The sequence below is a fragment of the Tursiops truncatus genome, chromosome 19 (genome assembly GCF_011762595.2).
Source record: "Tursiops truncatus isolate mTurTru1 chromosome 19, mTurTru1.mat.Y, whole genome shotgun sequence".
Lineage (NCBI taxonomy): Eukaryota > Metazoa > Chordata > Mammalia > Artiodactyla > Delphinidae > Tursiops > Tursiops truncatus.
Genome location: NC_047052.1, coordinates 51,394,472 through 51,408,179, shown reverse-complemented (window position 1 = coordinate 51,408,179; position 13,708 = coordinate 51,394,472). Strand labels below are relative to the sequence as shown.

At 57.3% G+C, this 13,708-nt stretch overlaps 1 protein-coding gene across 1 annotated transcript; it reads left to right on the top strand.

The window, feature by feature from the left end:
* The first annotated feature begins 2,640 nt into the window (after positions 1–2,640).
* SLC17A7 (solute carrier family 17 member 7) lies at positions 2,641–13,624 on the top strand. Its single transcript, XM_033845127.2, has 12 exons — positions 2,641–3,139; positions 7,303–7,555; positions 8,502–8,620; positions 8,905–9,019; positions 9,099–9,186; positions 9,455–9,541; positions 9,633–9,775; positions 10,427–10,576; positions 10,751–10,883; positions 11,537–11,647; positions 11,844–11,971; positions 12,209–13,624. Exons 1-12 carry the CDS (start codon positions 2,691–2,693, stop codon positions 12,500–12,502), a joined length of 2,070 nt encoding a protein of 689 aa, XP_033701018.1. The 5' UTR covers positions 2,641–2,690; the 3' UTR covers positions 12,503–13,624.
* Positions 13,625–13,708: the final 84 nt, after the last annotated feature.

Below are 13,708 nucleotides of genomic sequence, written 5' to 3'. Positions count from 1 at the left end.
GTTCTTTGTCTGGCTAGGAGTAAATGGGGAGTGGGAGGGAAGAGGGACATTGGACTGGAATCCCATAGAGGTCGCTCCGCCAGCTCAGGCCTCGTCCTCTCCCCCAATCCTCTCCCTGGCCTCCTGGCCTCTAGTCTCTCCCCTTGTTAGTTTCTCTCAAGGCCCCAGAGCTGCCCTTGCCCCACTCCTGTTCACAGCCCCTCTTTGGCTCCCCAGCGCCCCTAGGAGAAAGTCCAAACCTCTCAGCTAGCACTCAATGTTCTGTGCTGTCTGGTCGCCTACATGTTCCCTTTTTTTTTTTTTTCCCACCACAGGGCACATGGGATCTTAGCTCCCGACCAGGGATCAAACCCATGTCCCCTGCAGTGGAAGTGTGGAGTACTAACCACTGGACTGCCAGGGAAGTCCCCCTTCATGTTCCCTTGTGGTCTCTTCCTCCCAGTCACTCAGGCTAGTCATACTGAGCAGTGTCCTGACCACACCAGTTTTTTATGCTGTTCCCCTATTTAGTATCCTCTTCTCCAGTACACCTACCCAGGTCTACTCCAGTACCTCTGGTTGTTTGCCCTCACAGGGCACATCTCCTTACTCTACACCCATGCCCTACCCCGACCCTCCCAGTCATCCCTTTTAGTGAGCTTTTCCTGGGAAGCTTTTCAAACTTCAGGCTTTCTTTGATCTTCCCTGGCTGAGTTAGAATCCTCCTCTGGTGGTCCCCAATACCCAGTGATACTCTCATTAGAGCTATGTCCCCTATGGTGTGACAATGCCTGACGCCTAGTAGGAACTCAATAAATATTTGTTGAGTTCATGAATGATTGCCAACACACCTTCCATAGTGAATCCTAGGAGGATAGGTAAATGCAGGAGCCTCAGGGGTAGATGTTGGAAGAACAGCGGGGAGGCCACTGTGGCTGGAACTGAGTGAATTGGGTGGGGAAAGAGGGATTAGATGGTGAGAAGGTGAAAAGTTTTGGGGTTGACATTGAGTAGGGTCCCTTGGGCCTCGGAAATGGCGAACTTGGGCGCCGTGTCCACCAGAGGGCGCAACGCAACTTAAGCCCGTTGTCTCAGAGAACTACAACTCCCAGCGGCCCTCGGAGTAAGCGGCCCTTCAGAAGCAAATGATGAAGTCCAGCGGCCGCTGGGACTTGTAGTTTGCACGGGAACCCTACGTGAGAGGAAGAACTCATTCCCGGGTCCCGAAAGTGTAGGGCTGGGTCCTCTCTGCCTTCCTCGGTCTCCATGGTGATGGTTCCGGCGAAAGTCCGGGATTTGGCAGCTGCTGGGCCCCCTTCCCACTCCTTCCTCCTCACCATCTGCTCCACCTTCACACCTGGCCCGGAGCCGCGACCGCCGCCTCCGCACCCAGACCGGGGATTCTGTCACCACAGGGTGGCGCGTGTGGACGAATCCGCGGGCTACTCCTCCCTCAGACTCTGGAGTCCGAGCCCCAGGCTCCCTCCTCCCTCTGACCCAGGAGTCCCAGACTCCAGCCTCTCCTCCCTGGCAATCCGGGGTTTTCTCAAACATAGGCAAAATTGTGACACTCAGAGGCCCAGCGAGACAAAGCTAGAGGCTGCAGCGGCAGCGGCTGCCGGGCCACCCCTTCCGTGGCGCCCGCCCGCCGCGCCGGCTGCTCCCTCTCACTCCCTCGCGGACCTGTGTCACATCATGAAAATTTAATCCCAAATGTATTTTTGGCCAGACCCAGGGAGGCAGTGAGGAAAGGAGCACCCTCCTGGGGCCTGGATCTGGCGTCGGAGAGAGGGGCTGGCGGCGAAAGCAGCGGGACAGGACCTGCCAGCGGGCTGGAGACAGGTTGAGGTTCCACCCCAGAGGGGCGGGGCTGGAATTCAGGGGTGGAGTAAGAAATCAGGGGGCGGGGACAGATCCCGGGTGGGGCGGGGACAGATCCCAAAGGGTGGGGCAGAACGCAGGTGCGGGGAGAGGACTCAGTAGCTGGGGACAGAACTCACGAACGTATACCTGGTGCCGATTCCAGGGGGTGTGGGCAAAAATCAAAGCAGGGACAGATCCCAGGGGAGGGGACAGAACTCAGGGGTAAAGAAATATCAAGGGGACACAATTCAAGGGGTGGGGACAGAACTCAGGGTGGGGAGAGAACTCAAAGGGTGGAGATAGATCCGAGGCTAGGGAGGGAATAATGACCAGCAACTGGGGGTGCGGGGAGTATAACTATAAGGGATGAACCCAGATGGGAAGGAAATCGGAAATGAAGGAATTGGAAGGGGAGATGCGCCTAGAGGGGAAATAGAACTGGAGGGACATGAAATTCAACAGGGGAAAATGGAAACAGGTGGATGGGAGTCAAGGGCGAAGAAACTGGATGGGGAAGAACTAGAAGGGACAATGGGTGTATCGAAATGGGGGTTGGAATCTAGGGAGGGGGAAGGAATTCCCTGAATGAGAAAAGAACCCTCTGAATGAGAAAGTTGGAATTGAGGATATGGCGGCCTGGGGATGGAGGGCGCTGGGCAGGATGTGGAACTGAAGGGCACAGAAATTCGGAGGGATAGGGCTGGGAGGATGAAACGCAAAGGAAATTCAGAGGAAGATGAAACTGTAGGGGATGAAAATGCGGGGACGAAATTAGGGGGAATGAATTGGGGGGAGCAAATCTCAGATGGGGAGGAGAGAAAATCTTGGGTAGAAGGAGCTGGTGGGGGATGGATGAGTGGGGAGTAACTCCGGGAAGGAACAGAACTGGGGGCGATACAACCCAGACAAGTGAGTTCAGAACCCAGAGGCGTGGTCTTGGAGTGGAAGGGCGGGGCACGAACCGGCATGGGGAGCTGCGAAAGGTGGGCGGGATTAGAATACAAGGGGCCGGGTCTAGCATGGATGGGCGGGGCCTCTCCTTGCCCCACCCCACCCCCGACGCTGAGTCCAGTGACAGCCCCCAGACAGCCCGCACTCGCAGCCTCCTTCCCCCCGAGCGGAGCTGCGGGGCCGGCCGGGCCGGGGCGGACCCCGGGTACCCGGACGCGGCCGCCCGGGCCCGCGGGCGGGGGGATCGGCGGGGGGGGGAGGGACCAGCAGCAGGGGCAGCCACCATGGAGTTCCGCCAGGAGGAGTTTCGGAAGCTGGCGGGTCGTGCCCTCGGGAGGCTGCACCGGTGAGCACGGTGGGGGTCCTGGGCGGGGAAGAGCGCTAGGGTCCGAGGAGGACGCCCATTCCCACCTGGGCGCAGTCGGACAGCTAGACAGACGATACCCATGGGTGGGGGGCACCCATCTGTCCAGTTTTCTCCCTCAGTCTCCGACGGCGCCGCTCTCCCTAGTCTTGTCTCATCCATCATTCTTCTGCGCCCCACCCCATCCCAGGCTCTGCTCTTTTCTCTGGGATTATATATCCCCCTCGTTTGGGTCTCTGACTCCCTCCCCCGCTTCTGGGTCTCCGTTCACCTATCTTCTCTCTGGCTCCTCTCTTGAGATCTCTGTTCCTTCTCTCTAGGTCTCTGTTTCCTTTTATCTCTGAGTCTGTCCCGCTGTCTGGCCATTGCTCTCACTAGTTCTCTACAACCCCTCTGTCTAGGTCTTTGTCGCTCTCTCTCTGAATCTCTGTCCCCCAACTCCCTGCCCTAGGGTCTCTGACCCTCTCCTTTGGGTCTCTGACCCTCTCTGGGTTTTTATTTCTCCACCCCGGGTCTCTCCATCTCTGTGTGTTTGTCAGTTTCCATCTCTCAGAGGGTTTAATCTGAAGCTAAATCGGATTGGGGCCCATTGGTCCTTGTCCTTGAGGAGAGTTAAGCTGGGAGGAAGAAGCCAGGGTATCCTGGGTCTCTAGTGGAGAAGGGAGTTGCCGGCCAAAAATTAGGCTCCTGGGGTAAGACAGAGTTCCCAAAGGGTACAGGCTAGAGCTCAGAGAGACCTCCTTCCAGCCAAGGAGATGACCCCAGTGACCTGGGTGTCCCCAGAGCAGTCTGGACACCTCTCCCGAGTCCCTCACCCCCAACCCCAGCCCTGGCTCCAAGTCAGAGAAATTACTCAGCTGCGGAGAAGCCTAAAAATATCTGGCCACAGTGCGGGGAGGAGATGGCCTCATCAGTACCATGCCCCTGCCGCCATTCCCTCAGACCCTTGGGTCCCCTTGGCCCACAGCTCTGATCCCATCCTTGATTGACCAGCTCACTAGACCATGCGAGTCCTTCTCTAAGTCTAACACTAGTCCTGCTTGCTGCAGATCACCTCCTAGCTCCAAAATTACCCCACCCTCCAGTAACATGAGAGATGGGAAAAAAGCTGGACAGAAGGGAGGGGGCAGGAGGATGACAGTGATGGGAGAGGGGTGGGGAGATGAGATAACCTCACCCCTTCTTTTCCTAATCTTCCAGCCCCTCCCCACCCTTTTTCTCACCTCCTTTCACGAGTTTCTCAAAATACATCAGTGTGAAGTCAGGAGAGGGAGAGAGACGTGCTGGTGGAGGGGCTGGGAAGGGGGACGGCAGCGGGAGGGATGTGTTTCTCAGGCGCTCTCCCTCAGTCTCCGTTTCTCAGCTTCTCTGTGTTTGGGTTTTTCTCCATCTGTCTCTGCCTTACCGTCACCTCTCTGAGCTGCCTTCTGAGCCCCTACAGACCCCAGAGTTCAGGGCTCCCACCAGGACAGTCACCAAGGAGTTTGAGCCCAGAAGAGCATCTGAATCCTGGGGTTCACTTTGATGGTTGGCGAGAGGGGGGGAATGCCCTGTATTGGACATAACACCCTGATTCCTTTTAATCCTCTAGACAAAGCTGGGAAAACTGAGGCACACTTGGAAAAGGGGGGGAAAACAATGGCTGAGTAAATATGGCATCATTCGAACCCAGGTCAGTCTCCCTACCAAGTCTGGGATGGAGGCTGCAGACTTCCTCGAGATGAGTGATGCTGGAGTGGGTGGAAAACTCCCTCAGACCAGGAAACACACGGTAACCCAGGTGACTTGGGACAAGGACAAGGGCGGGGGGGAAGGGGAATACAGGAGAGACAGGAGCCAAAATACCTCCTTTCTGAGAGCCAGGCCTTGGGAGGGGTGATGCTGAGGGCCAGGAAGTGATCAGGCCCCATTGCTACTCTTGTGTGTGACCTTGGACATGATACTTCCGCTTCCTGAGCCTCAGTCTCCTCAGTTGTACAATAGGAAGATAAGGGAGAACCAAAGGGATATAAGAGGACAGAGACCTGGAAGGGGGGAGAGGGGAGTGCACTGAGAATCTGCAGAAGCAGAGGCAGAGACCCAGAGAGGGAGGTTGAGACACCGTTTTCATTTTGGTTACCTGCCTCCTAAGTGCTGCTTTTCCTCACCACCAAGTCCCTATACCTGAGTTCCAGGCCTCCAGAGAGGGAAAGAGACCCCATCCAGCGTCTCCCCTCTCTGTTCTTGTCCCCTGTGAAGCATTGGGGCCACCTTCATCTCTACATCCCTGGTTCTCTTCTTCTGAAATGATAATATCACCTTGAAGTTCCCTCTTTGTAACCTCACATTCTACTCCTGCCCCCATTTTATAGGTATGGAATACTGAGACTGCCTCCTTCGGTTTAGAAAGCCTTGATCTAAGATCTATGTCCTAGTATTAGCAATGAATATCACATTTCAGGGGCTGCAATCATATCTTGAGTTTCAGAGTCAAATAGCATGTGAGAGCAACCTGGGTCCAATTCTAATCTCATTGGCGCGCCTGTTCTGATGGGGGGGCAGTCCCTACCACCCTGTGCTATTCGTTCTGGGGACTTCCATTCCCCTCTCTCTAACTCTCTGCTCAGGGTCTCATTCCGCATCCCCCCAGGTTCTGTCAGCTCCCCCGTCGTTTTCTCCACCCACCCCCTGTTTCTTAACCCCCTCCTCCACTTCCTTAAGTTCTAGGATGGGGAGGGCTGCTGTTCTCATCTCTTCCACCCGCCTCCTCCCAGACCGTCTGGCTGTTCTTTCCTCCCCCGTCCCAGTCTCCCTCGCCTCCATCTGTTCTAGCCCTTTCCTGGGATCCAGCCCGATCCCCTGGCTGCCTACCCGCCTCGGAGTGGGGCCGCACCTCACAAGTCATATCCCTAGTCTGTCTCTCCTCACGCTCCTATAGTCTCTCCATCTTTCTCTCAGCATTCTGGGTCTCTGCCTCTATGTTCTCTCTCCTGGGTTTCTGTCCCTACCTGACTTTGGGTCCCTCTCTGGGTTTCTGTCCCTTTCCTTCTCAGGGTCTTTGTTCTGTCCCCCACCTTCTCTCAGGGTGTCTGCCCCTGTCTTATTCTCTTCTTGACTGGATGTCTGTCTCTCTCTGTCTGGATATCTGTCCCCTTCTCTCTGGGTCTCTCTCCTTCCTCTGTGTCTCTGACCTTCTTTCTCTCAGCCTCTGCGCTCCCCACCCTGTCTCTGTAGCCCTCCCTTTGACTCTTTCCACACCTGTCTCAGGGCACCTCTTTCTCCCTGCAGCCTCTCTCTGGATTTCAGGTGGCCCTCCAAGTACCCTATACGTCATCACAGACTCAATCCTGGATCCAGAACAGGCGGGGGCGAGAGCCTCGCTGGGGACTGAGCCAATCCCCCTACCAGGGCCATCTGTCCCTTGCCAGGACACCTCCCACCACTCCTCCTCCCTACCCCCTAGGCTGACAGCCTGAACTCAAGGCTCTCCAGGGATATCCAGCTGGGCTGCTGGATTCCAGTGCCCTGGACATCTCTGCACCCCCAATCCCTGGGAATGGGCTTTCAGTGGCTGAATGGAGTCAGTTGGATGTCAGGCCCACAACTGGTGCCTGGAAGCAGGGAAGGGCGTGCCACAGGGGGCAGGGGAGGAGGGGGGACCGTATATATAGCAGACGTGGCTGAGAAGCATCTGTTCTTTGGACACCTTTGCTGAAGCATCTCCTTAGCGCCTTTTGCTTCCTCAAACAGGCTCATATCTGGAAGAGGGGGCTGGAGTGTGTCTCTGGACCTTGGCGGGGAGGGCTGGGGTCACAGGGTTTTGGATCGCAAAGGGTAGGCTGGGTCTAAAACAACTGAGTCAAGAGGTGACATGGCTGGGGGAGAAAGGAACTGAGGAGTTCCCCACTCGAGTCTTAGGGAGGAAGGGCCTGGGGGTGCGAATTCCTCATCTGAGGGAAATTGAGACCGAGGTCCAGATTCCTGGATCCAGAGGGGGAAGAAGGGAATCAGGGGCTGGACTTCTGGGAAAAGAGGGCGTGCAGGCTTAGAATCCCGGGTCTTGAAAAGCAGATTTTGCCCTGGACTGTTGTGTCATGGGAGGAGGGGGCTGGGGACGGAGGGGGCTGGGGACTGGACGTCCGTGTCTGACCCTTGCTGCCTCTCAGTCTTCTGGAGAAGCGGCAGGAAGGTGCAGAGACGCTGGAGCTGAGTGCTGATGGGCGCCCGGTGACGACGCAGACCCGGGACCCGCCGGTCGTGGATTGCACCTGCTTTGGTCTCCCTCGCCGCTACATTATCGCCATCATGAGCGGCCTGGGCTTCTGCATCAGCTTCGGCATCCGCTGCAACCTGGGCGTGGCCATTGTCTCCATGGTCAACAACAGCACGACCCACCGCGGGGGCCACGTGGTGGTGCAGGTAGCTCAGGGCGGGCGCTACCTCAGGCTGCTGATAACACTGCCCACGCCCTCTGATGACGTCACACCCGCCCACACCACGCCCCTTCCACACCACAGCCTGAGTAGCCCCGCCCATTTGTGCTGCCCCCTCAGCTCCATCTCATCTCGGGGCTCTTCCCTTCCTAAGCCCCGCCCCTATCTAAATGAACCTCCGCCCCTATTTGTTTCAGGTCTCTGATTTCAAAATGCAGACTGCCAGTCATTAGGTTCCCTATGTGTTGCCCCTGCTCCATTTTGGGCCTCCTAGCAACTTTACTACACCTGCGTCCCACAACTGTTCCAGTGTTGCATCTTAATCCCAGGCGCAACTCAGGCTCCACCGTGAATTTTGATTCTGGATTTTCTGAAGTTCCACCGTTGCTTAAATCCCTCCCCTATCTGCTCTGGTCGTTACCTAAAGCCCCGCCTCATTTCAGACTTTCTCCCTATTTTAATTTCGGTATAGGCCATGACCCTGCCTCAGAAAAAAATTCCTGATTTGGGCTGTGGCCTACCCACCCCTTGTTCCCTTCCAATCAGGCCCGACCCTTTGGCTACTTCTTGTCCCTGCCTAGACCCCATCCTGGTCAATCAGCAAACGGTTTGTACATTGGTTAAAAGTGGAGAAAGAATCCCCACCCCCATATATGGGCCCCTAGACATTCAGAGAAGGGACCCTGAGACAGGGAAACAGGCAGAGCTAGGCTTCTAGGCAGCAACAGGCCCCACTGCTAAGGTAGTGCGGTCCCAGCAACATGGAGGAGTAGAATTGGGGGTAGGTGGCACGAGATCTGATTGGCAGGTGTTTTGAAGGCGAGAGGGGATCCTTGTTGCTGATTGGATGAGGGACTGTCTGTGGGTGCTGATTGGTGGAGGAGCAGAACCTGGGGCAGAGACGCTGGTTTGATGTGACTTTTGGCCCACAGCAAGCTCAGTTCACCTGGGATCCAGAGACTGTTGGCCTCATACACGGCTCCTTTTTCTGGGGCTACATTGTCACCCAGATTCCTGGAGGATTTATTTGCCAAAAATTCGCAGCCAACAGGTATGGGGTGGGGTCTCAAAGTGGGCGGCAGAGTGTGGGTGGAGCTAGAGGGTTTGGCCTTGCATTTGGGGTCTGACTCCGGGAAAATGGGAGGAGCCTGGGTTCTGGACCGGGGTCCTAGAGAAAGGCGGGGCTTGTGATTGTGGAAGGTGGGGGTCACAGAGAAGGTGGGGCCTGGGGTTCGGGGGGCGCAGGGCCTCGCCTGCTGTGGGAGGAAAGGGCAGAATCCTAGGTATGGCGGGATAGCTGGACTCTTTTCTCGGACCACGAACTCTTCCTATCAGGGTTTTTGGCTTTGCTATTGTGGCTACCTCCACTCTAAACATGTTGATCCCCTCGGCTGCCCGTGTCCACTATGGCTGTGTCATCTTCGTGAGGATCCTGCAGGGGTTGGTAGAGGTAAAGCTCCGCCCCCTATGACCCCCGCCGCCGTTCTAGCTCCGCCTCTTCTCGTTGACTTTGGCTTTCTCCTCCCTAGGGGGTCACGTACCCCGCCTGCCACGGGATCTGGAGCAAATGGGCCCCGCCCTTAGAGCGGAGTCGCCTGGCAACAACAGCCTTTTGCGGTGAGAGGAAGGGGCTGGGATCCAGCCTTGTGAGTCTGGGGATGTAGGGGGCTGGAGTATGGACTCTTAGGTCTGAGGAAGGAGGGGATTGAGGGCTTGGACTCCCGGGTCTGAGAGAGGAGGGGGCTGGTGACCCAGACTGAAGTATCTGAGGGAGGAGGGGCTGTGGCCTGTGCATCTGTGTCCCAGAAAGGTGGGGGCTGGGAATCCGCTCTATTGCATTTGAGGGAGAATGGGACTCTTCTCCATCCTGTATCATCCCCCATAGGTTCCTATGCTGGGGCAGTGGTCGCGATGCCTCTCGCCGGGGTCCTGGTGCAGTACTCAGGATGGAGCTCTGTGTTCTACGTCTACGGTGAGGGGCCCGGACGCCTGGGTCCGGGTGGCGCTGGGGCAGAGAGAGGCCGGTCGTCACCTCGCTTCCATCCCCCTCCTGACCCCCCCAGGCAGCTTCGGGATATTCTGGTACCTGTTCTGGCTGCTTGTCTCCTACGAGTCTCCGGCGCTGCACCCTAGCATTTCCGAGGAGGAGCGCAAGTACATCGAGGACGCCATCGGCGAGAGCGCCAAACTCATGAACCCCGTCACGGTCCGGGCCCAAACCTGCGGGGCGGGGGCGTGGTGGGGAGAGGACAGATATCGAGGCGGGGACGCAGGAAAAAAATGGGCTTTGAACCCGCACTGCATGTAGATCTTGGTGGGCTTCCATAGACATTTAGAGGAGACTTGATGGGAACGCAAGGTGGATGGAGCTAGAACCTAGGAGGCGGGGTTAAAGCCCGGAGAGAACGGCAATAGCAGGTGCTGAGGGCAGGGCGAGGTGGCCAGGTGGGCGGAACCACTGATGGGCGTGATTAAACCTGCAGAGGCGGATTAGAATGTGAGGTTTTGCTTAGACCTTGGGGTGGGTGAGGCTAGAATTAGGGGGCGTAATTGGATGGAAAGAGACTCTTGGGTCCACATTTATGAGTCTCTGAAGGTCATCGTGGTCTCCGGACACCTGCCAACCTGAGGGCCACTGTAGAGTCGGGACCCCTGCATCCCTGAAGTGTTACTGTGAGGCTAGGACGCCAACGTTCCCATGGGGACGTGGTCAGGCTGGCGACCCTGCGTCCTTGGAGGTTTTAGTGAGATCGGGAAACCTGGGTCTCTGCGGGACTACAGCGGGAGCCCTATAGGGACACGGAGAGCGCCCAGCCCTGCTCTCTGTCTTAGCCGTCCCTCCTCTCGCCCACCACAGAAGTTTAACACACCCTGGCGGCGCTTCTTCACGTCCATGCCAGTTTACGCCATTATCGTGGCCAACTTCTGCCGCAGTTGGACGTTCTACTTGCTTCTTATCTCCCAGCCCGCCTACTTCGAAGAAGTGTTCGGCTTTGAGATCAGCAAGGTTGGGCCCAGAAAGGAGGATGCTGAGGGAGCGGCGGGGGTTGAGGGGAGAAGGAGAGGGACCTGGATCCCAAGGGGTTGGAACGGGGCACAGGGAGGAGCCAGTGGTACCTGAGCCGTGGAGACCCCGGGCCCGTGTCCCCTGAGCCCCCTCCCTGTACACCCGCTGGCGCAGGTGGGCCTGGTGTCAGCGCTGCCTCACCTGGTCATGACTATCATCGTGCCCATTGGAGGCCAGATCGCTGACTTCCTCAGGAGCCGCCGCATCATGTCCACCACCAACGTGCGCAAGTTGATGAACTGTGGGGGTGAGTGGGGCGGGGCCTGGATCTGGTCTGGGACAGCCTGGGAGGGGCAGAGCGCCGTGGGGCAGATCTAGGGGGCCGGACTCTGGGGAAGGGGCAGAGGTCAGAGGGCGTGCACAGGGGCGCGTCCAAAAAGGCTGAGCCAGAGTAAGACCAGACTTGGCTGGAACAGAATGGCAGGTGGCAGCCTCAGGGGCCGAGGGGTAGAAGGGCAAGGCAGGTATGGCCGTCCAGGTGGAGCAAAGGCGAGACCACGTTGGGTCTGGAAGGACGGGGTTTATACGAGGCTGGGATGGGAACTGGGTGATGAAGAGGGGGGACCTGGAGAGACAAAGGTCAGAGTGTAATGAATAGGGACAGAGAGGGAAGGTGCGAAGGTGCCTGGGTGGGGCCTGGACCCTGCGTCTTCAGGGCGTGGCCTAGTCAGTGGGTGGGGCCACGGAGGGCCAGGTCGGGGCGGCGAACCTGTGCGCGTGGTCAAGGGCCAGGCACTGGGGAGGTGAGGGCTTGGTTAGGGCGGGCGCGGACAGAATGGGGAACAAAGCCAGGGACAGGCGTGGAAATGCCCAGACTGGGGCGAATAGGGGTCGGCTGCGGCGGGAACGGGTCTGGAGAGGCGTGGGGCGGCCTGCGCTCAGATAAGCGGCTCTCTATAGGCTTTGGCATGGAAGCCACGCTGCTGCTGGTGGTCGGCTACTCGCACTCCAAGGGCGTGGCCATCTCCTTCTTGGTCCTCGCAGTGGGCTTCAGCGGCTTCGCCATCTCCGGTGAGAACCGCCGATCCGCCCCTTGGGGGAACTCTGGTCACCTCTGTGGGGAACTTCCTGGCTCAGGAAGGGGACTTCCCAGCCTCGCAAAAGGTTGACTCGAAAGAGCAAAACGGCGGGGAGGGGGGAGGTAGGGGTGGGGGAGGAGTCACTCGAGCGAGAATCGGCTGTGACTTCTCCTGGCTCGCCTCGCCAGGGTTCAACGTGAACCACCTGGACATCGCCCCGCGCTATGCCAGCATCCTCATGGGCATCTCCAACGGCGTGGGCACGTTGTCCGGCATGGTGTGCCCCATCATCGTGGGTGCCATGACTAAGCACAAGGTCCGTGCATGGGCCCTGGCCCACTTGCCCTCCAAATTTGTGTATATTACCTTCCTGACGTGCATCACCCTCCCTGGGCTCCATCCCTGCCCTCTCTGGGTCTCTTTCAGCCTGTTTCTGGATCTCGGTCTCCCTTTCTCTGGGCCTCCCTCCCCCCCACCCCGCCCCACTCAGGTTCTCTCTCCACCTCCTGTTTCTCTGTCCTCTGACTTCACCTCACCATTGTCCCCTCCCCAGACTCGGGAGGAGTGGCAGTATGTGTTCCTCATTGCCTCCCTGGTGCACTATGGAGGAGTTATCTTCTACGGGGTCTTCGCTTCCGGAGAGAAGCAGCCGTGGGCGGAGCCTGAGGAGATGAGCGAAGAGAAATGTGGCTTTGTTGGCCACGACCAGCTGGCTGGCAGTGATGAAAGCGAAATGGAGGATGAAGCTGAGCCCCCCGGGGCACCCCCTGCTCCCCCTCCCTCCTACGGAGCTACACACAGCACAGTTCAACCCCCAAGACCCCCACCCCCTGTCCGGGACTACTGACCACGTGCCTCCCACTGGATGGCAGTTTCCAGGACCTCCATTCCACACATCTCTGGCCTGAGTGACAGTGTCAAGGAACCCCAGTCCTCTCTGTCCTGCCTCAGGCCTAAGAAGCACTCTCCCTTGTTCCCAGTGCTGTCAAATCCTCTTCCCCTCCCAAATGCCTCTCAGGGGTAGTGAAGCTGCAGACTGGCAGTTTCAAGGATACCCAAATTCCCCTAAAGGTTCCCTTCTCCACTTTTTCTGCCTCAGTGGTTTCAAATCTCTCCTTTCAGGGCTTTATTTGAATGGACCGTTCAATCTCTCACTCTCTCTTGTGGTTTTGGGCACCTCCCCCTTTCCTTGAACCCCAGGGACTCTCAGGCTAAGCCCTGAGATTACTCAGCCCCCCCTCCCCTTTCAGAAAAATTCAAGGTCTTCCTCTAGAAGTTTCAAATCTCTCCCAACTCTATTCTGCATTTTCCAAGTTGGTTTACCTAATCACCCATCCCTGCCATACTAGGGATTGATTCTCACCAGCGTTTCTGAGGGGAAATGGCAGTTTCAAGCACCCCCCCCCCCCCCCCCCGCTTCACCCCTCCCTCCACCAGCATATTCTGCTGCAGCACCAAATTCCCCAAGACCTTCTCCCTAGCTTAGCACAATACCTAGGGAAACAACCAAAATGGCAGTTTTAACAATATGCCTCTCTTCACTCCCATGCACTTTTTCTGACACGGTTTTCAGGTCTAAATAGTGGCTGCTCAAGTCCATCAACTCAATGGTTTGAAGCCACCGGCATTGAACTTTCCCATGGTGGTTTCAAGACGCTCCTCTTCCCCCCAATTCCTTGCACTTTATTCTTCTGGGTGGTTTCAAACTGCCCTCATTTTCTCAGTGGCCATTTGTTGCCTCCCTCAGGGGCTAAATGACTCCAAATCTGGGATCCTTCCCCTCTCAGATTCCCCTATTTCGGCTTAGAATTTGGGGAACATACATAGGAGAAGTCACAGAATCCCAGGAAAGGGAATGGGGCTGGGGAAAAGGGGTGCTTTTCCCCGGGGCAGGGTTGTGTCTTTGTGTCTCTGTCTCTGTGATTGTAAATCCTGCCCTGCCCCTCTCCCAATAAAATGCTTTGGTGTACACACCCAGTCGTCATTGGCCTTGGGGGTCCCCAACATGCTTCTCCCTGACACCCAGGAGTCCAGGCCCCCAGCCTCCTCCCTC